The following is a 22,766-nucleotide window of genomic DNA, read 5'->3' as shown; positions in this document are numbered from 1 at the left end:
ACACTCTATATTCCTTATAATATATATAACCTACACTATAGTCCTTATTATAATACATATAACCTACACTCTATATTCCTTATCATAATACACATAATATATTATAACCTACACTCAATATTCCTTAGTATAATAGTATAACCTACACTATAGTCCTTATAATATATATATATATAGCCTACACTCCATATTCCTTAGTATAATATTATAACCTACACTCTATATTCCTTAATATAATACATAACCTACACTCTATATTCCTTATTATAATACATATAACCTAAACTCTATATTCATTATAATACACATAACCCTCATTCCATATGCCTTATTATAATACATATCAGTTACACTATATTCCTTATTATAATACATATAACCTACACTACATATTCCTTAGTATATTACAACAACCTACACTCTATTTTCCTTATAATATATATATATATATATCTATATATATATATATATATATATATATATATATATATAACATACACTCCATATTCCTTAGTATAATAGTATAACCTACACTCTATATTCCTTATTATAATAGTACAATCTACACTCCCCATTAATTACTATACATCATAATACACCCTCCCGTTGATTTTTATGCATATAACCTACACTCTAAATTCCTTATTATAATACATATAATCCACACTCCCCATTAATTACTACACATATAATATACACTGCACATTCATTAGTATGCATATAACCTATACTCTATATTTCTTATTATAATAGTATAATTTACACTCTTTGGCTTCGCTAGAGACAGAAACGAACGCCGAACATGTAGATGTAGAAGTATGTTACAATATTTAATATTAGTATGTTAACTACTCGTTGTCTGTCTGTCTGTCTGTCAAAGTAAATATCACACATCTGTCAACAATAAAGCATGAAATCCATACAGACATTAAACATACAGTTTATTCCATGCTGCAGATGTCATGAAGTGAAAAACAGCCAATCAGTGTGTGTCCTGGGTGGTGTATCTGTTTTCCAGTTTGCACTGATTATACACGCACACACCGCAAGGAAATTCTCCTACCCTTTTACCCCCACAGTACAAACAAAGCTTCGTGTATATATATATATTGATACACCGCAGCCTGTAGTATCACAAACGTGCCATGAAGTGCTTGGTTGTGTTAGGAGTTCTACTGGCACTGGTCGCGGTAGCCGCACGTAAGTAAAACATACAGGCATGCATTGTTCTATTATAAAGGGACGCGTGGTAACGCGCTGGCTTGATGCGCGGTCGGTTTGGGCTCGATCCACGTCGGTGGGCCCATTGGGCTATTTCTCGTTGCAGCCAGTGCACCACGACTGGTATATCAAAGATCGTGGTATGTGCTGTCCTGTATGTGGGATGGTGCATACAAAATATCCCTTGCTACTAATGGAACAGTGTAGCGGGTTTCCTCTCTAAGGCTATATGTCAAAATTACCAAATGTTTGATATCCAATAGCCGATTATTGATAAATCAAGGAGCTCTAGTGGTGTCGTTAAACAAAACGAATTTTATTTGATATATTTTTTATTTCCTCTGTAGGACATTATATTTGAATATGTGCGTATGACAGGCATACACATTAATCAGATATAGATAGATAGATACACAGACAGACAGCCAGCTAGATAGATAGTTAGATAGATAGATAGATAGATAGATAGATAGATAGATAGATAGATAGATATACAGACATACAGACAGACATAGATAGATAGATAGACAGACAGACAGACAGACAGACAGACATAGACAGAGAGAGAGAGAGAGAGAGAGAGAGAGAGAGAGAGAGAGAGAGAGAGAGAGAGAGAGAGAGAGAGAGAGAGAGAGAGAGAGAGAGAGAGAGAGAGAGAGAGATTAATAGACAGACAGGAAGACAGACCATATGTAATTTATGGGGAAAGTTTGAAAAACAAAATATAATAGGGGTGGGGGGTACGTTTGAGCATCCGCCAAACGAAAGCTATAAGGTTATTAATTAAAACTTAGCTGGACGCCAAATTGTGATGTACACTACCGAAATTATACATTAAAACCCCCCACCTTATTTTTAATATTTTGTGTATGTGTCTCGGAGGCTTAGGACCTTGAGCCGCAGAAAAAGAAAGATTGGCGCGAACAAATTGCCGATTGAAGCCCATCCACCCAATACAATACAACACAATGCAACACTATGCAGTACAGTACAGTAGAGTACAGTACAGTGCAGTGCAGTGCAGTGCAATGCAATGCAATGCAATGCAATACAATACAATAAATGCAATACAATGCAGTACAGTGCAGTACAGTGCAGTACAGTGCAGTGCAGTGCAGTACAATGCAATGCAATACAATACAATAAATGCAATACAATATTGTATGTATACATTGGTTAAAGGGGCAGACTCTAGTTTTTAAACACTAAGGCAATTGCCGTGGCTGCGATATGATTTGCCGTAGAACAGGGGCTTAATTTACTGATGGCAGTATTTTTTCTGCTGGATAAAAAATGATTGTCGTCGGTTGAAGAAATTATTTTGTTGTTTAATTTGTTTGTTGTTTGTTTTTTGTTTGTTTGTTTTTGCTTTGGGGTTTTTACGGAGCTCCGTACACAGTACCACTGCAGACGCGTGTGCAGGGATTTTAGCATGGGGAGGGGTGTACACGGAGGCCAGCGAAGTTTACGGTGAGGGGTCGAGACATGTTCCCCGAAAAATGTATCACTAAAAAAAAATGCTTGTACAAGGAGATGGGTATATGCCTGCACAGACAAAAAACATTATGGCACAATCATTGTTGATTAATACACAACATAATGTCCTCTAACCGTATCGAACTGCGAAACAAGCTAAACTGTTAGTACTGTTACCGAATCATAGTTATTAATTATGCTTATCTGTAACAATAATGGTACATTGACTGTTTGATAACAGATAACACGTTTCCGTCCGACTGTTTCCAGTTACAAGCCCCTGCTGTTAGTCGGTATACTGTCCGTAGTTGGTGTGTATTTATTTTCTTTTTCAGATAATCTCAGAAGCTGATAATTTTATTTATTTTTATGAATTCATTCATTCATATATAATGATAATAATAATAATAATAATAATAATAATTATAATGATAATAATGATGATAATGATAATGATGATGATAATAATAATAATAATAATTATTATTATTATTATTATTATTATTATTATTATTATTATTATTATTATTATTATTATTATTATTATAGTACTGCAAGGGCAATATTACGCTGTTCGTATACGGTAGCAGGGTAAAATGAGTATGGCGCCATACCCAAAGTTTATTGCAGATTTAAAAAATTTAAGTTAACCGTGAGAAAATTAATGACTCTTTATTATTACTGTGTGAGTTTCATAACCCTAACCCTACATATAGCCCATATTATTTCTGAGGGAGCCCCCCCCCCCCCCCCCCCCCCATACCCCCTATCGACTGTTGTTACATTCAGCAAACACATTGTAAATATTTAATTTCATAGCGCCATATCCAAAAGATTATTTCTGGCAGAAACACTGGGTAGGTGTCTATGGAAAACGTACACAAACGGGTCCGCTACATTCATATTCAACCCCCATTCCCCTGTGTACTTAGTATGTATTCCTCTTGTTCCAAGTGGTTCGCCAATATAGACCAATCAAATACTTATTTACCGCCTATATACATTTTTGCGGTGTTTATAGGCAGCCCTCGTTAGCGGAGGCCATATACACGGCAGTCGTATATATAGCCACTTCGTATATAAACACCGTCTAGTTCACAGTATTCTTTAAACATGTAGTAATTCCTATTCCAAGACATTTGCAATTACCCAGGGGATTATGGCATATTTTATATAATAATAAATTTGACAAACTGAAAAATGAATGCGGTGTTTTAGGTGTTTAGATTTTTCGGCGAACAAACGATAAATTTAGCTGTACATGCAAGGTCTAACTAGTCGAATCGTCGCCGTTTAAAATGCTTCTGTTGCTAAAATAAATTAATGTATAAGCTTATTATCATTCAGTACATGTTTATATATCTTTATATAACTTGTTTTCATTGTTTTTCTTTCGATTTACCCTACGTCGCATAGGACGGTCAAGCGTTCTCGTTACACGAGCATGCAGTTATTCGGGGGCTGCCCATCACGTGACTACACAAATAATACGTCACACCTCTTCCCTCCAAATAGCCGTTATGTTTTCCTGAATTATGGACCGTTGACATAATTCAATTAGTTTTACAAAATATCAGTAATTAGTGGGTTATGGTAGTTGTGTCGATGGTTAAATAAAGTACTTTTAGCGACAAATCAAATGCATATATTTTCAATAATTTGTTAGGTCATTAATTAGGTCAACCATCCGTGACAGAGCGCCTTTAAGACATACTGTAAACAGGTTTTACTAATCAAGGGTTGGCAATAAAGGCAAAGAAAAAAAAAAAAAAAAAAAAAAAAAATCCCCCCCACCTCGAAAAAATTAAAACAATAACAACAACAAAACCACAAAAAAAAAAAAAAAAAAAAAAAAAAAAAAAAAAAAAAAACCGACTTTAACCCCCCCAAAACAACAACAACAACAACAAATAACAACAACAACAACAACAACAACCTCAAAACAACAAAACAAACACATCCACAATACCTTATACCAGACACGAAAATTTACTAAGGTGTCATTAAATGAACATACCTTTCCTTTCCTCAAATTTAGATTGTATTTGATGTCTATTTTCTACGTATTAGCTATGTGCTGGCGTCGACAATGCTCCCCGCGGCCCCCTGGCGCCGAATGTCGCTATGGTTACCTAACGGATAGAAGAGGATGCATGACATGCATATGCAAAAGTAAGTTTGTAACGGTTAATATTACTGGTTGCTAAATATAACATTTTTGTACGTCATCAAACATGTGTAGCATTGACTAGGTCTTCTATAATTATTACCATATTTCAACGGGCTCTCTCTCTCTCTCTCTCTCTCTCTCTCTCTCTCTCTCTCTCTCTCTCTCTCTCTCTCTCTCTCTCTCTCTCTCTCTCTCTCTCTCTCTCTCTCTCTCTCTCTTCGTCATTCTCTCTCGTGTTTTCTCTCTCAAGTGCTGACATCAACTATAACCATATGTTACGTACCTAAATAGCCGTAGTTAAAGGGACATTCCTGAGTTTGCTGCAATTTTTAAGATGTTATCGACTAACATATACTTTTTAACGAGTGTAATTGTATATCAAATATATTTTTCTGCATAAAATATCAGTGGCTGTATATTAAACGTGTTTCTGATCGATCTACTATTGGTACTAGGTTAAATTTCATTTTATTTCCTAAAATATAGTTTTTCGGTACGTACGAAATTATTTGAAGACAAAATCCAGTTTGGGCTTCTTAGAAATATTAAGACGACCAGAAACACATGGAATATACAGACACTGATATCCTAAACAAGACATTATATTTAATATATACGTTTAATCGTAGACATATTTTATTAGTCGGAAACATCTTACAATGGAGCAAACTCAGGAATGTCCCTTTAAAACATGCAATGTGTTTCCATTGCTTTTCAGGAGGACCTAAACTCCCACACTGCCCTTCAGTGATGTTGTCCCATCCAAGGATTTGCGCCATCGCCAAATTCAGGAGTCAGTGTTCCAGAACATGGCGATGTTTCCCTGGTAAGTTAGCTAGGTCAGACTATCAACGGTCACAGCAGAGTTGGCCAACTTACGACGGGAAAGAAAACAAACTACTAGTATTTGAACTGGAATTCCGTTCTAGATGAATGTATCAACACAATTTTGAACTATAATTATGCCTTTCAAATATTGCATAGCCTAACGCTAGGGTAAGATCATCAGTGGTCACGACGGAGTTTGCCAAATCGATGGTTTTACCAGTCCTTTTATATGGTAGCTAAATTTGGGGTTTTGAAAATCTGTCATTAATGGAAAAATTATGTAACCAGTTTTTAAAATTGTTATTACCTGTAAGGAAATCAACACCACTGTACATGCTATGTGGAGACCATGGACGTTACCCAGTTTATATCACTGTAAATTTAAGAATTATTTCTTTCTGGTATCGATTAATCACTGGAAAACAGTCCAAGTTATCATTACTAGTCTATAAATTATTACTAAATGATGTGAACACTAATGTTTTTATTCACAAATGGATTATGTTTGTAAAATCAATTTTAGATGATGTTGGTTGTACATATATATGGTCCTCACAGTGCAATGCTATTACTAGTTTTTCCTTGTTGAAAAGATCTATTTCCGCAAGGCTTACTGATCAATACTTACAATCATGGTACACTCACGTTAATAACTCATCCAAAGCTACACATTATAAATTATTAAAAAATACTGTTGCATTTCAGACATATTTCATACTTATAGAGAAAAAACACCGGTGTCCATTATTACGATTCAGATTTTCAAATCATAATCTTCCTATTGAAACTGGCAGATGGAAAAATTAATCACTAAACAATCGAATATGTCCATTATGTAAAAATTACGACATCGGAGATGGGTTTCAGTATATATGTACATGCATGTTTTTTTAAGAATGAAAGAAATCGCAATTTACCCGCTTTCTGTCAATCAAAGCCAACTATGTATACATTTTATAGATTATTTAACTCTAAAAAAGCTGGTGTCCTTAGAAAACGTTCTATATTTTGTAACTTAGTTATGAATACTTTCAAACCCTCCGGCTGATTTTCTGTGTGTTTTTGTATTTATTTATGTTATTTTACTTTCACCATCTTGTCACAATGTATTAATTGTTCTATGTAAACGTGTCCTCATATGCCGTAGAATAGAGTCTGGGTGTAAATAAAGTTCAGTTCAGTTCAGTTGTGATTTCCCTCATTCCCGACTTTCGTCGGGTGCGCTCAGATCAACAACTAATCGGTCGTAGCAGTTGTATACGACAAGAATTGAGTTGTTGTAAAAGTGCTCAGACTAGCAACTGAACAGTCGTAGAAGTTGTGATATCGGCGAGTTGGCCAACCTTGTAGCGACAGTTGGTAGTGTGATACTAGCATTAAACTTGTTTGGGACGTAAAGCTAGGCTCAGACTATTAAAAGCCACGACGTTGGTCAACTCGACAGTTGTGTTGTAATTACGACGAGTGCAAACTTCGTCATGACAGTTGGTAGTCTGACAATAGCTTTACGCTGTTTAAAAAAGTGAATTTGTGCCGCGTACAAGAATAGCCACGAGAATAGCTGATTGTGACATCCGTGTATATATATATATATATATATATATATATATATATATATTCACACACATACACACACACACACACACACACACACACACACACATATATATATATATATATATATATATATATAGAGAGAGAGAGAGAGAGAGAGAGAGAGAGAGAGAGAGAGAGAGAGAGAGAGAGAGAGAGAGAGAGAGAGAGAGGAGGGGGGGGGGTATCACCAGAGTGTTTTTCGGTATCGTCAATATCATATATTAGGAATAAAAAAATGTATTATGCGAGCCTCTGGCGACCATAATACATTATTTGTATTCCTAACATATGATATTGACGATGCCGAAATACACGAGGGTAATAATCTCTTTATCATATAAGCTCAAGCTTAATACAACATGTTTTTGTAAACTGTACACGCAACTTTAATTCCAGTCCGACATTACTAGATATTCAAATGACGTAAGAATATGTATTTTTGAATGGAAATGACGTCAAACTCGACTGACGTCATTTTGGATGTCCTTACATCAAAATAAAGTTATGCCTAACGTTTTTTGTTTTCTGAACGCTGGACAGCTTTCAGTGTCAAATTGCCATTGAAATGTTTTTATGTCATGACTATGGATGTATACGTCAATCATAGAGTGTCACCCAAGTAAGTTTGCTTAAATGTCAATACACCTAGTGCCGAGACCTCGACTAATTTATATCTAAGTTGCAAAGTTATTAAATTCTTAAAGTAAGTGATCTGAAAAATAACACATACTGTGATTGCACTGAAAATGTAAGATATGATATATATATATATATATATATATATATATATATATAGTAGTCGTTTTCGAGTTGAAAGACGCTATTTTATAGAGTGCTCAACCGTGTGGGAGCCAGATATATCGTTAAAAAGTGTATGTTTTTCTCTACATGACAGGCTTGTTTCGTGAGAGAGTTGAATTGCTCTCACTCATCAGATGTAGATTTAATTACACCGTCAACGGAAAGCTGATGACGTAATGGACTCTGTGACGTCGAGGTTACGTCACTATGCAGGTCTATAGGTGATGTGTGGTATGCGCACAGAAGGTATTTGCGTCTGTGTCGACATGCTGATACGAGTTCATTCTTGGAGTTTAGTGTGCTGGTTTCAGGTTTATACATTATGAACAGTTTTTCCTTCAGGCAGAGGTTACATCTTTTGCTCGCTGGAGAGTATGATTTTGCTTTGGATAAAATTTTCCACTTAATGGTGTATGGGGTGAATCTATCCTTCAGTGTCCAAATGTACTGACTTAGCGCTGTTGCGTTCTTCTGTGTTGCGTTTTAAAAACTGCTCGTGTGCGCGGTATATCTCGTCTTAAATGTGTTCTCGGTCAAACCAACGTATGTTTCTTGCTTGTTGTTATCGAGTGTATTAACGGTAGCTTGATATATTACTCCTTTCTGCAAGCATTTGCCCTCAAGTGGACATTCAGCTCTTCGTCTACAGTTGCATTCTCTGGGGGGAACGGCGTCTTTGTCTCTGTGTTGTTGAAGTAGAGTTTTGTTATGCGCTGAAATTATTTTCCCAACATTAGGCATGCAGCTATAGCTAATTTTAACGGTGTTTCGATTTATAATATAGCTCCAACGTGAAAACCAACGTAGGTCACCAGTTCCTCAGATTACTCGATGAGTGCTTTCCCAAAAGCAACCCTCTCCACAAAATTATAAATCGAAACACCGTTAAAATTAGCTATAGCTGCATGCCTAATGTTGGGAAAATAATTTCAGCGCATAACAAAACTCTACTTCAACAACACAGAGACACAGACAAAGACGCCGTTCCCCCCAGAGAATGCAACTGTAGACGAAGAGCTGAATGTCCACTTGAGGGCAAATGCTTGCAGAAAGGAGTAATATATCAAGCTACCGTTAATACACTCGATAACAACAAGCAAGAAACATACGTTGGTTTGACCGAGAACACATTTAAGACGAGATATACCGCGCACACGAGCAGTTTTCAAAACGCAACACAGAAGAACGCAACAGCGCTAAGTCAGTACATTTGGACACTGAAGGATAGATTCACTGCATACACCATTAAGTGGAAAATTTTATCCAAAGCAAAATCATACTCTCCAGCGAGCAAAAGATGTAACCTCTGCCTGAAGGAAAAACTGTTCATAATGTATAAACCTGAAACCAGCACACTAAACTCCAAGAATGAACTCGTATCAGCATGTCGACACAGACGCAAATACCTTATGTGCGCATACCACACATCACCTATAGACCTGCATAGTGACGTAACCTCGACGTCACATAGTCCATTACGTCATCAGCTTTCCGTTGACGGTGTAATTAAATCTACATCTGATGAGTGAGAGCAATTCAACTCTCTCACGAAACAAGCCTGTCATGTAGAGAAAAACATACACTTTTTAACGATATATATATATATATATATATATATATATATATATATATATATATATATATAAAATTTCTTCTTCTTTTCTTCTACTTCTAGCATATCCAGTGTAATCAAAGTATGTGATCTTGTTTAGATCATTTGATAATTTTGCAAATTAGATGTAAATTAATCGAGGTCACGACACAATTTAAGTACTAGGTTATTGTTATGTAAGGATATTCATAATGACGTCATTCAGGTTTGACGTCATTTCCATTCCAAAAGACATCACGGCACATATTCTTACGCCATTTGAATATCGCTTAATGGTTGACTGGAATTAAAGTTGCTTATACAGTTTACAAAAACACGCTGCATCAAGCTTAAGATTATATGATAAATAGATTATTACCCTCGTGTGTTTTGGTATCGTCAATATCATATATTCTCTTCAAAAAAGTAGGGGAACCTGAAATATTAATGTTAATATCAACTATTAGACCGAACATACGTTTTGACCACAGACATCTTAGTAAAGAACGTTCAGGCTTGTTTATTAACACACCGAATCGCATCCAATTGATTCACGCAGTTGCGTGAGCTGTCATTCTCGATTTTGACAATTTCCAGGAAGATCCATTGATCACGGTGGAACATTATTTCTGTCAGTCTTGTTCATTCTGTTGATCATATAGTTGTTATTGTTTTGTTTTTAGCCATTTTTATTGTTTGAATTTGTGGTTTACTGATAAAAAACGTCAACTTTCAAATTTCACTTCTGACCCCAATCGTCCTTCAAAATATTTGGTGGTCATCAAGCCTAGTATAATACTGAACTATCGGTTGTAATGTTTGCCCAATTAATTCACTATTATCATATAACCATTCCCCATAGCTAATATACCTTACAATTTTGGCAATTGTAAATTCTTATTAGAGTTATATTAGGAATGAAAACAGAGGCTCGCATAATACAACTTTTATTCCTAATATATGATATTGACGATACCGAAAAACACTCTGGTAATAATGTATGTGTATATATATATATATATATATATATATATATATATATATATATATATATATATATATACATATATATATGTATGTGTGTCTGTGTGTGTGTGTGTGTGTGTGTGTGCATATATTGTTTAAGGGGACATTTTCCCATTCAAACCCCCCCCCCCCCCAAAAAAAAAAAAAAAAAAAAAAAAAAACATCACTTTCGTATCGAATATTGTTAGATTATATTAGGAATGAAAACAGAGGCTCGCATAATACAACTTTTATTCCTAATATATGATATTGACGATACCGAAAAACACTGGTAATAATGTATATATATATATATATATATATATATATATATATATATATATATATATATATATATATATATGTATGTGTGTGTGTGTGTGTGTGTGTGTGTGTGTGTGTGTGTGTGTGTGTGTGTGTGTGTGTGCATATATTGTTTAAGGGAACAGTTTCCCATTCAACCCCCCCCCCCCCAAAAAAAAAAATAATAATAATAATAATAAAAAAACCCCAACACTTTCGTATCGAATATTGTTTTTCAGGTATGACCTGTTGTCCAGGAATATGCGGATCATCAAAATGTATTCGATTAAAACGTAAGTTATCTTTTTATATATAAAAGCCACATTATCATCGTATTAATATCACCTTCTTGAGTATGTATTCAACCAGCAATGCTTGATCTCATAGCTATATTTGACCATCTTGTCACCATGTGTCTTCATTTTAAAAAGGTCAGGCCGTAGCCCAGAGGGAAAACACTGATGCGCGGTCGGTCTAGGATCGATCCACGTCGGTGGGCCTATTGAGCTATTTCTCGTTCTAGCCAGTGAACCACGACTGGTACTTCAAATGCCGTGGTATGTGTTATCCTGTCTATGGGGTGGTGCATATTAAAGATCCCTTGCTGCTAATCGAAAAGAGTAGCCCATAAAGTCACGACAGCGGGTTTCCTCTCTCAGTATCTGTGTAGTCCTTAACCATATGTCCGACGCCATATAACCATAAATAAAATGTATTGAATGCGGCGTTATGTAAACCATTTCCTCCCTTCCTTTCATCATTTAAACAAGTGTGTATAGCTATTTTGAAGCATGCTTTTATATGTTCTACGAATAGATCCCGTAAAATTATCATCTTGTCACTGTAAATACCCCTTGTATAATATACTAAAAGGCAACAGTTATTGTGACACACAAAAGACAATTGATGATATTTCTTTAATGCCGTGTATAAAACGTTATAACATGGAAAGAGAAATGTCCGAATGTATGGAAACGAGCAATAGTCCATGAAAAGGGCGCACCTGCCATATGCAAATCAGCCACATTACTAGAGGGGGCCTGGCACCGTCGTCTCATTTAGGCCACTAAACGCTGGATAAAGGGATGGTACGGGCTGTGAGGGTTGATGGTCGGCCGCTAGGGGGACGGCCCCTGACCTGCTTGTGTTGTTGATATCGTTGCTATAAGTGCCATATGGTGTTTCTGTGGACGTTGAATTGCCGTGCGACGTCACGCTGCGAGGTTTCAGATTCAAGGATCCCTATGAATCGCCATCTGTCATTTTCACTGAGGCGTGACATAACGAAATTGCATCAAACAGTTGATAAATGGTGTTTCTTCTGACTTCTTGACTTCTGAAAACTGCACAGAGTGGCAATGATTTGCGACTGAATCTCTGGCATTTTATGGTGGACACTGGACAGGATTTCTCCCGAATATTCCATGTTTCTTGCACAAAGCATGCAATCGCTGCTACAACTGCTTGGTTGCATTTCTTTGAGCTGTTTCATGCACATTTTCTCTGGTTTACATCCATAAATCCATTCAAAAATGTATTACTCCAAACAATCCATGTCACAATAACTTTTGCCTTTAAGTATAATTATTAGTATGCTGTCGTTTGACGGTCTGGGTGTATCGAAACAAAGTTTCAAGTTTCAAGTAACAAATCTGTCTGGAAACAATGCGCACTTGAGAAGCAAGGACGGGACGTAGCCTAGTGGTAAAGCGTTCGCCTTGTACCGGATGGTCTGGGATCGAACCCCGTCGATGGGCCAATTGGACTATTTTTCGCTCCAGCAAGTGCACCACGACTGGTACATCAAAGGCCGTGATATGTGATCAGGGCGAAGCTAGCATGGGGGCAAAGGGGGCAGTTGCTCCCCCCCCCCCCAAAAAAAATAAAAAATAAAAATAAAATCCTAGCTACGGCTCTGGTGATATCATGTCTGTCGGTTGGTGCATATAAAAGATCCCTTGCTACTAATGGAAAAAATGTAGCAGGTTTCCTCTCTAAATCTATAATCGTTCTTTCTTTTATATGCACTTTCCCACAGACAAAGGAAACACATACTACATCCTTTTACCAGCTGTTGTGCACGGGTTGGAACGAGAGAACAAAACCCAGTCCGTTGAATGGATCCAGTGAGGTGGTTCGATCCCGCGACGCAAGCAGCTCAAGCGAACGGTTAACCGACTGAGCAAAATCGTGCACCCAAACCCTCACTGGAGGTATTCAAAGGAGAGGCGGGTTTCCTCTCTAACACTATAGGGAGCGGGACGTGACCCATTGGTAAAGCGTTCGCTTGATGCGCGGTCGATCTAGGATCGATCCCCGTCGGTGGACCCATTGGGCTATTTATCATCCCAGCCAGTACTCCACAGCTGGTGTAATAAAGGCCGTGGCATGTACTATCCTGTCTGTGGGATGGTGCATATAAAATACCCCTTGTTGCTAACCGAAAAGAGTAGCCCATGAAGTGCCGACAGCGGGTTTTGTCTCTCAATATCGGTGTGGTCGTTAACCATATGTCTGACGTCATATAACCGTAAATAAAACTGTGTTGAGTGCGTCGTTAAATAAAACAGTTCTTTCCTCTGACACTATATGTCGAAATGACCAAATGTTTGACATCCAGTAGCCAATGATTAGTAAATCAGTGTGCTCTAGTGGTGTCGTTAAACAAAGCAAACTTCTTATCAAGACATTAAAAGTCACTTACCTGTCCAACAGACGGAGCAATATGTTTTGTCTTTCTGTCTGTCAATATTTCTATCTGTCCATCGTTCAATCTGTGTCTTTCTATATCTGCATCTTTCTGTCTGTCTTTCCTTTCTGTCTGTCCCTTTCTGTCCGTCTTTCTGCCTGTCCTTTTTTCTGTATCTCCGTCTTTCCGCCTGTCCTTCTTTCCATCTGTCCGTATTTTTGTCTGTACGTCTTTCAGTCTGTCCTTTCTATCTGTTCCTCTTTCTGCATGTCCTTCTTTCCATCTGTCCGTCTTTTTGTTTGTCCGTCTTTCTTTCTATCCATCTTTCTGTCTGTCCGTCTTTCTATCTGTCCGTCTTTCTTTCTGTCCGTATATCCCAGATATAGGTTGACGGACGGGTTTTATTTTTTCTTCACGATTTGGCGATTTATCCATTTTTCACAGAACTATATATATGACCTTTGAACTTGTGTGATATGGGGGAAAATCCGGACCTTTTCTTAGCAGTGTCTCAAAGGTATTGCAATGTTTTGTCTATCTTTATCACGTACTGTTACAGATCAACCCCATTTTTCACAGACTTATGACCCTTTCACTTAGTAGGTACAAACATTCGTTGGATTCGGTAGGGAACATTTTAGCAGTACTCTCTGGAAAGGCGAAATTACAGGAATATTAGCGGGAATGCGGGTGGGTCTACACGGCGGTGTAGCGAGCAAAGTGTATAGAAAAACAAGATCCCCAACAAAATGTATTGAAAAACAAATATTCTTGAGCAAGGAGCGGTTTCGAACCCCGAAACCCACCCATTGCAGACACGCCAACAGAATATATATATGTTTTTTTTAATTTCACAAGTTGGTTTTCTATTCATTTTATGGCGATTTAACCATTTGTTTCATAGAGTTATGACCCTTGAAGTTATAGGCATCACGAAATATGTTGGACCCGGTAAAGGATATATATTACTTCAGCAGTACTCTCAGAATGATTGTATTTTTAATTTCATAAGTTGGGTTTTCTTTTGTTTATATGTAGCCAGATGTCCTTATCTTCTTTGTGCACGCCCACCGGGTGGCAGTTGTCCGTTTGGTTATGAAACAGATGGGTATGGATGTCCAACTTGTATCTGTAAAGGTAAGACTTTTGTCCCCCAGCATCCACTGTTGCCATTGGCATATCAATAACAAGGTGGCAGTTGTCCGTTTGGTTATGAAACAGATGGGTATGGATGTCCAACTTGTATCTGTAAAGGTAAGACGTTTGCCCCCCAGCATCCTCTGTTGCCATTGGCATATCAGTAACAAGGTGGCAGTTGTCCGTTTGGTTATGAAACAGATGGGTATGGATGTCCAACTTGTATCTGTAAAGGTAAGACTTTTGCCCCCCAGCATCCTCTGTTGCCATTGGCATATCAGTAACAAGGTGGCAGTTGTCCGTTTGGTTATGGAACAGATAGGCATCGATGTCCAACTACTACCTGTAAAGGTACGACTCCACCACCACCACCCTCCCCCCCCCCCCCCCCCCACCCCCCACCCCCCACACACACACCCCACCCCCTCCTCCCCAGCATTCACTTTTAACATCGCCATAGTAATAAAAGGGTCACATTTGTCCGTTAGGTTATGGAATAGAGAGACGTGGATGTCAAACAAGTAGCTACAAACGTAATACATTTTTTTTTTCTCACACTATTAACTGTTAAAATTGACATATTAATGACTGATTAAAGCAAAGTGTTGACACGAACATACAATAACGGAACGACAAGGTGCTATGTGAGCTAGGCGTCGGAACGTAGCCCAGTGGTAAAGTGTTCCCTTGATGCGCGGTCGGTCTGGGATCGATCCCCGTCGGTGGGCCCATTGGGCTATTTTTCTTTCCAACCAGTGCACCACAATTACCACAAAGTCCATGGTGTGTGTTATCCTGTCTTTGGGATGGTGCATATAAAATATCACTTGCTACTAATGGAAAAATGTTGCGGATTTCCTCTCAGACTATATCAAAATTACCAAATGTTTGATATCCAATAGCCGATGATTAATAAATAAATGTGCTCTAGTACGAAGCCCGTTTTTTTTTCAATTTCAGATGTTTTAGCATTGTAAATATATATATATATATATATATATATATATATATATATATATATATATATATATATATATATATATATATATATATTTATATATATATATATATACATCGTAGTTACATGCATGTAAGAAACGAAACACGATAACAGTGTATGTAAATTTGAACGCATGTGCTCCGTGATGTGTCGTTAAAGGTGCAAAACCTGTTGTCAGCCCGTGAAAATGGACACTAAGTTTAATTAATCTACAAACCTACAACACACATTTAGATAAGTTTAGAACAGAGAGAAGCTAAGTCTGTGACGTTTAAACAGGGAAATACCGTCTGAAATAACTAGAGCTTGTCTCGATAACCATTACTTTTCAGACGAACGTGCGGTGTTTTTTTTTTGTGTTTTTTTGTTTTTTTTGGGGGGGGGGTAATTATAAAAACTGTTTTGGAGTTTTGGAAAACAAACTGTATGACCACAAACTCTTCAGCTATACGAAAATTAATATTCTAAATAATAAAATGTAAGTACTTATAATTTAAATTATCAAAAACGGTTTTGACAGTGAAACATTTAAAAACTAGGGTCTATCGCTTTAAGTAGATATATATTTCCTATCACGCAGGGATCAGACCTGCATTATAAAACTAGGGACTGTCGCTTTAAGTAGATAAGTAGATATCTCTTTCCTACCATGCAGGGATCAGGCCTGCTTTAAAAACTAGAGTTTGTCACTTTAAATAGATATCTCTTTCCTATCACGCAGGGATCAGACCTGGGTACAATTGCCCGGCCATACAATACATCAGAGCACCAGACTGCACCAGAGTACGTGTCGCCTGGGAATGCACTAGTCTGCAAAGATGTCCATTCGGTAAGACCAGTTTGTTCCGCCCTGTCTTAGTTCTCACTACACGGTTCACTTCCGGGTGAGAGTTCGTTCGTCACGGTACACTATAGTTCCTAATTGTGACACATGTTGTGGTTCACATATTCACTTCTAGGAGTGCTCTTGTGGTGTCTTTAAACAAACTAAACTTTACACATATTAAAGGGACATTCCTGAGATTGCTGCAATTTTTAAGATGTTATCGACTAACAGATATTTTTTAACGATTGTAATTACATTTTAATTATATTTTTTCTGCATAAAATATTAGTGGCTGTATATTAAACGTGTTTCTGATCGTTCTAATATCGGTACTAGTTTAAATTTCATTTTATTTTTAAAATAAAAAAAATTCGTTCGTACGAACACAAAATCCAGTTTGGGCTTCTTACAAATATTAAGACGACCAGAAACACATTAAATATACAGACACTGATATTCTAAACAAGAAAATATATGTAATATGTAAGTTTAATCGTAGAAATATTTTATTAGTCGGAAACATCTTACAATGCAGCAAACTCAGGAATGTCCCTTTAACTTGACCCGCGCTTTCATTCTGTTTTATCCTATACAATCATCTGTATTAACTTGGCCCTTCCTTTAGTACCATTTTCTGTCGTATACAATGGAATCTGAACGACAAAACCACAACACACGATGAGGGCCGTATCTCCGCACAACACAGAGTCCAATGGGCATTTGGCAAAATAGTGGTTGATTCCATGAATCTCTACCCATGCTGTTCCAATCTGCGCTGTGCCTCCATATTCGATGATATTTTATTCTAATCTGTATTAACTTGTCCACTCCTTCCCTACCTCTCCTTCCATACCTCCCCTTCCCTATTTCTTCCATCCACTACCCCTTCCCTACCTCTTCTTCCTACCTCTCTTTCCCTATCTCTTCCACCCTCCACCCTTTCCCTACCTCTCTTTCCCTACCTCTCCTTCCCTATGTCGTCCACCTTCTATCATCCCTTCCCTACCTCTCATTCCCTATATCTTCCACCCTCCACCCCTTCCCTAACTCTCCTTCTCTATATCTTCAACCCTCCACCCCTTCCCTGTACCCTTCTTCCCTATCTCTTCTACCCTCCACCCCTTCCCTACCCCTCCTTCCCTATGTCTTCTACCATCGACCTCTTCCCTATCGTCCATTCCCTACCTCTGCTTTCCTACCTCCCCTTACCTACCTCTCCTTTCCTATCTTTTTCACCCTCTACCTCGCCATCCCTACCTCCCCTTCCCTACGTCTCCTTTCCTACCCTAGCCCGCCCCCCTTACCTACATCTCCGTCCCTATCTCTTCCACCATCCATCTCGTCTCTACCTTTCCTTCCCTACCTCCCCTTCCCTACCTCTCCTTCCCTATCACTTCCATCCTCTATCTCTCCTTCCCTACCTCTCCTTCCTTACCTCTCCTTCCCTATCTCTTCCACCCTCTACCTCTCCTTCCCTATCACTCCCACCCTCTACCTCTCCTTCCCTATCTCTTCCACCCTCTACCTCTCCTTCCCTACCTATCCTTCCCTATCACTTCCATCCTCTACCTCTCCTTCCCTATCTCTTCCACCCTCTACCTCTCCTTCCCTACCTATCCTTCCCTATCACTTCCATCCTCTACCTCTCCTTCCCTACCTCTCCTTCCCTATCACTCCCACCCTCTACCTCTCCTTCCCTATCTCTTCCACCCTCTACCTCTCCTTCCCTACCTCTCCTTCCCTATCACTTCCATCCTCTATCTCTCCTTCCCTACCTCTCCTTCCTTACCTCTCCTTCCCTATCTCTTCCACCCTCTACCTCTCCTTCCCTATCACTCCCACCCTCTACCTCTCCTTCCCTATCTCTTCCACCCTCTACCTCTCCTTCCCTACCTCTCCTTCCATATCACTTCCACCCTCTACATCTCCTTCCCTATCACTTCCACCTACTACCTCCCCTTCCCTACCTCTCCTTCCCTATCACTTCCACTCTCTACCTCTCCTTCCCTATCTCTTCCACTCTCTACCTCTCCTTCCCTACCTCTCCTTCTCTATCACTCTACCCTCTACCTATCCTTCCCTACCTCTCCTTCCCTATCTCTTCCACCCTCTACCTATCCTTCCCTACCTCTCCTTCCCTATCTCTTCCACCCTCTACCTTTCCTTCCCTATCTCTTCCACCCTCTACCTCTCCTTCCCTACCTCTCCTTCCCTATCCCTTCCACCCTCTACCTCTCCTTCCCTACCTCTCCTTCCCTATCACTTCCACCTACTACCTCCCCTTCCCTATCACTTCCACTCTCTACACCTCCTTCCCTATCACTTCCACCCTCTATTTCTTCCACCCTCTACCTCTCCTTCCCTATCTCTTCCACCCTCTACCTCTCCTTCCCTACCTATCCTTCCCTATCACTCTACCCTCTACCTATCCTTCCCTACTTCGCCTTCCCTATCTCTTCCACCCTCTACCTTTCCTTCCCTACCTCTCCTTCCCTGTCTCTTCCACCCTCTACATTTCCTTCCCTACCTCTCCTTCTCTACCTCTCCTTCCCTATCTCTTCCACCCTCTACCTCTCCTTCCCTACCTCTCCTTCCCTTTCTCTTCCACCCTCTACCTCTCCTTCCCTACCTCTCCTTCCCTATCTCTTCCACCTTCTACCTCTCCTTCCCTATTTCTTTCACCCTGTAACTCTTGTCTAGGATCGCCTATTATTTTCTATTATTTATTTTATTTTACTTTTTGAATATTTTTTAAAACTTGATGTGTTTTTTTGTTGTTGTTTTTTCCATCAGGAAAATCCTGCTGCCCAGGTATATGTGGTGGAACTGTCTGTGTGAAGGCGCAACGTAAGTTGTATAACAATAACAATTAGTTAAAGGGACATTCCCGACTTTGCAACAATTTTAAGATGTTATCGACTAACAGAGACTTTTTAACGATTGTAATTACATATCAAACATAGTTTTCTGCATAAAAAATATTAGTGGCTGCATATTAAACGTGTTTCTGATCGTTCTAATATATGTACTAGCTTAAATTTCTTCTTGTTTCCTAAAATATTGCTTTTTTGTACGTACGAAATTATTTGAAGACAAAATCCAGTTTGGGCTTCTTACAAACATTGAGATGACAAGAAACACATTGAATATACAGACACTGATATTCTAAACAAGCAAATATATTTAATATGTAAGTTTAATCGTAGAAATATGTTATTAGTCGGAAACATCTTACAATGCAGCAAACTCAGGAATGTTCCTTTAATTAGTTTATTTCTCTAAATAAATAAATAAATAAATAAATACTAAAATTAAGATTTAATGATTAAAAATTAAATTTCAAATTACAAATTAGATACACCCTCCAAATGTCCATCATAAAACATTTTGAATGTCATTACCAGTCCCTGGACACCACGACTGGTATATCAAAAGCCGTGGTATGTGCTACCCTGACTGCGGGATGGTGCATACACAAGATCTTTCCTTCTAAAGAAAACACTTTTTCAAAGGAAAGAATTTTTTTTTTTATTTAACGACGCACTCAACACATTTTATTTACGATTATATGGCGTCGAGAATATGGTTAACGACCACGCAGATATTGAGAGAGGAAACCCGCTATCGCCACTTCATTGGCTACTCGTTTCGATTAACAGCAACGTGCACTGACTGTAACGAGAAATAGCCCAATATGGGCCCACCGCTGTACCACTGGGCTACATCCCTTCCAGTTTTCAAAGGAGAACTGATCTTGCCTAAAATGTATGGTTTCATCTACGTCTGTAGGAGGACTGCCATATTTATCGGACGCAAGTGCGGAGCTAAATACCGTCGTACAACTCCAGTGAACAAAACATGGGCCATCATACACGAGGCGAGGGTCATGTGCCCTCCACTTTTTTCAGAAGGATGGAAATGTCGTAGGCCTATTTGAGGATAGTCTCTCTCTCTCTCTCTCTCTCTCTCTCTCTCTCTCTCTCTCTCTCTCTCTCTCCTCTCTCCTCTCTCTCTCTCTCTCTCTCTCTCTCTCTCTCTCTCTCTCTCTCTCTCTCTCTCTCTCTCTCATAAAAGTAAAGGGCTAATGTTAGTGCCATGGACCAGGACACACTTGTTATGTGGGGTTCGGGAACATGGTCTTCTGAGAAATTTCGAATTTTAGCTAGAAAACTCACCTAAATGTAATGTATATAAGCATTTAATAGATACGTTTTGCTTGCAGTATTACCTTAGAATATCACTGCCAGATTGTTACCCTACTCTTATAATAAAATGTGTTTCTTCTCACTGGTTGTTTGTTGAACAAGGTAGATATTAATTTATTAAAAGGCTGCAACGGAAATGTCAGATGTGTAAGCAGAATGATATAGAGGATAAATGTTACTTTATTTTGAAATGTCCATTGGTCATGCAATTACATTCAATATATATTAAGAAATACTGCTGGTGCAAACCATTTGTGTTTAAACTTGTGCAATTGTTGTCTGTTCAAAACAGTAAAGAATTATGTCTTGTTGGTAAATATCTTAAAAATGCATTATGTTCACGTTCTCAACATATTTAAATGTCCATCCTCCATATATGCACCTCCTGTCAAATGTTATTGATTTGTATATGAAATGTATTCCTATGAGCCGGAAGGCTTAAAGCTAATAAACTACACTATACTTTCAAATGCATACCGCGCACCTTGTAACATAATATCTTATTTCGCACATAGATGCGCATAGAATAATATATCGAGTGAGGAATTGCAAATATTAGTCAGAAATATTTGCTCAAATTATTTTTAGAGAGAATTATATTTAAAGGGACATTCCTGAGTTTGCTGCATTGTAAGATGTTTCCGACTAATAAAATATTTCTACGATTAATATTAAATATATTTTTTTGTTTAGAATATCAGTGTCTGTATATTCAATGTGTTTCTTCAAATAATTTCGTATGTACGAAAAAAACTATATTTTAGGAAATAAGACAAAATTTAACCCAGTACAAATATTACAACTATCAGAAACACGTTTAATATACAGCCACTAATGTTTTATGCATAAAACTATATTTGATATGTAATTATAATCGTTAAAACGTCTCTGTTAGTCGATAACATCTTAAAAATTGCAGCAAACTCAGGAATGTCCCTTTAAAGGGCACGCCGACCTTGGCACTTTCATTGATCTGGGAGTAATACAGAGGAGGCAATCTTCTAGCAGGCGAAATGGAGGTTTTGTTTGTAGCCGAAATTCGGCTCCTGTCGTTGAGTTGTTAAAGGTAGTGAGAAGTCGAAGTCGCCATAGCATGCTGTACCCAATCCTATTTTACAACAGACGTTACAGCTATATAGTCCGTCCCATCATCCTATTAAAAACAAATAATAATAAAATATATTTCTTTTAATTTCAGTCGGTTTAACGTAAGAAGAAAACTAAAAGTGTTTTAGAAATAACAAGGAAATGCTATTTTTGTACGCAATTTACAAACCAATCGGCACGTACATAAATAACTCGTAGTAAATTTCATAGTATGAAAAAGGCGTTCCCTGTGGAACGGACAATAGTTTGCAGCGACTAGTCAAGCGTTGTGTATCTCTTTACCAAATTCATCCCAGTAATGCCAGAAAAAACTGATTATTACTTCCATTTTAACGTAACAATGGCATATCAATTATCATTTATTTAATACTATCGCGTTTTAATGAAAATATCTAAATGTTTGGTTATATGTTATTACAGGAGGTAGTATTCGATAACGAATTATTACGATTCGAACCGAGTATCTTAATTCGAAGCCTTTCCGAATGAACGCGGAATATGTCGAAACATTACGAAATGTACCAATAAACGTTGACTTCCCTTATTTTGTTTTTATCAAACTTCTTTCCCGTTCTTCTTGGAAGGCACAAGTCACTTGTAAATATTTCAAATAAAAACTTACGGCCTGAATATTAAAGGTTTTAAATGTATTTTTTAAATAATCTATGTAATTATATTCTTTTCAGCCATTTGTCCTCTCCGACCTCCATGTGCAGCTGGCGGCCGTTGTCGCTGGGGATACAAGAAAGACAGGAATGGATGCCCAACCTGTGAATGCCGTAAGCTTGACTAGCTGTGTTCACACTCACGC

At 38.0% G+C, this 22,766-nt stretch overlaps 1 protein-coding gene across 1 annotated transcript; it reads left to right on the top strand.

The window, feature by feature from the left end:
• The first annotated feature begins 1,014 nt into the window (after positions 1 to 1,014).
• On the top strand, positions 1,015 to 22,748 carry LOC121373038 (cysteine-rich motor neuron 1 protein-like). Its single transcript, XM_041499481.1, has 8 exons — positions 1,015 to 1,200; positions 4,768 to 4,869; positions 5,586 to 5,693; positions 11,231 to 11,284; positions 14,719 to 14,817; positions 16,539 to 16,646; positions 19,437 to 19,490; positions 22,642 to 22,748. The coding sequence occupies exons 1-8, from the start codon at positions 1,146 to 1,148 to the stop codon at positions 22,746 to 22,748; spliced, it is 687 nt and encodes a 228-aa protein (XP_041355415.1). The 5' UTR covers positions 1,015 to 1,145.
• Positions 22,749 to 22,766: the final 18 nt, after the last annotated feature.

The sequence above is a fragment of the Gigantopelta aegis genome, chromosome 5 (assembly GCF_016097555.1).
Source record: "Gigantopelta aegis isolate Gae_Host chromosome 5, Gae_host_genome, whole genome shotgun sequence".
Classification (NCBI taxonomy): domain Eukaryota; kingdom Metazoa; phylum Mollusca; class Gastropoda; order Neomphalida; family Peltospiridae; genus Gigantopelta; species Gigantopelta aegis.
Note: the sequence above shows the minus strand (reverse complement) of the source record. Positions and strands in the feature narration are given on the sequence as shown.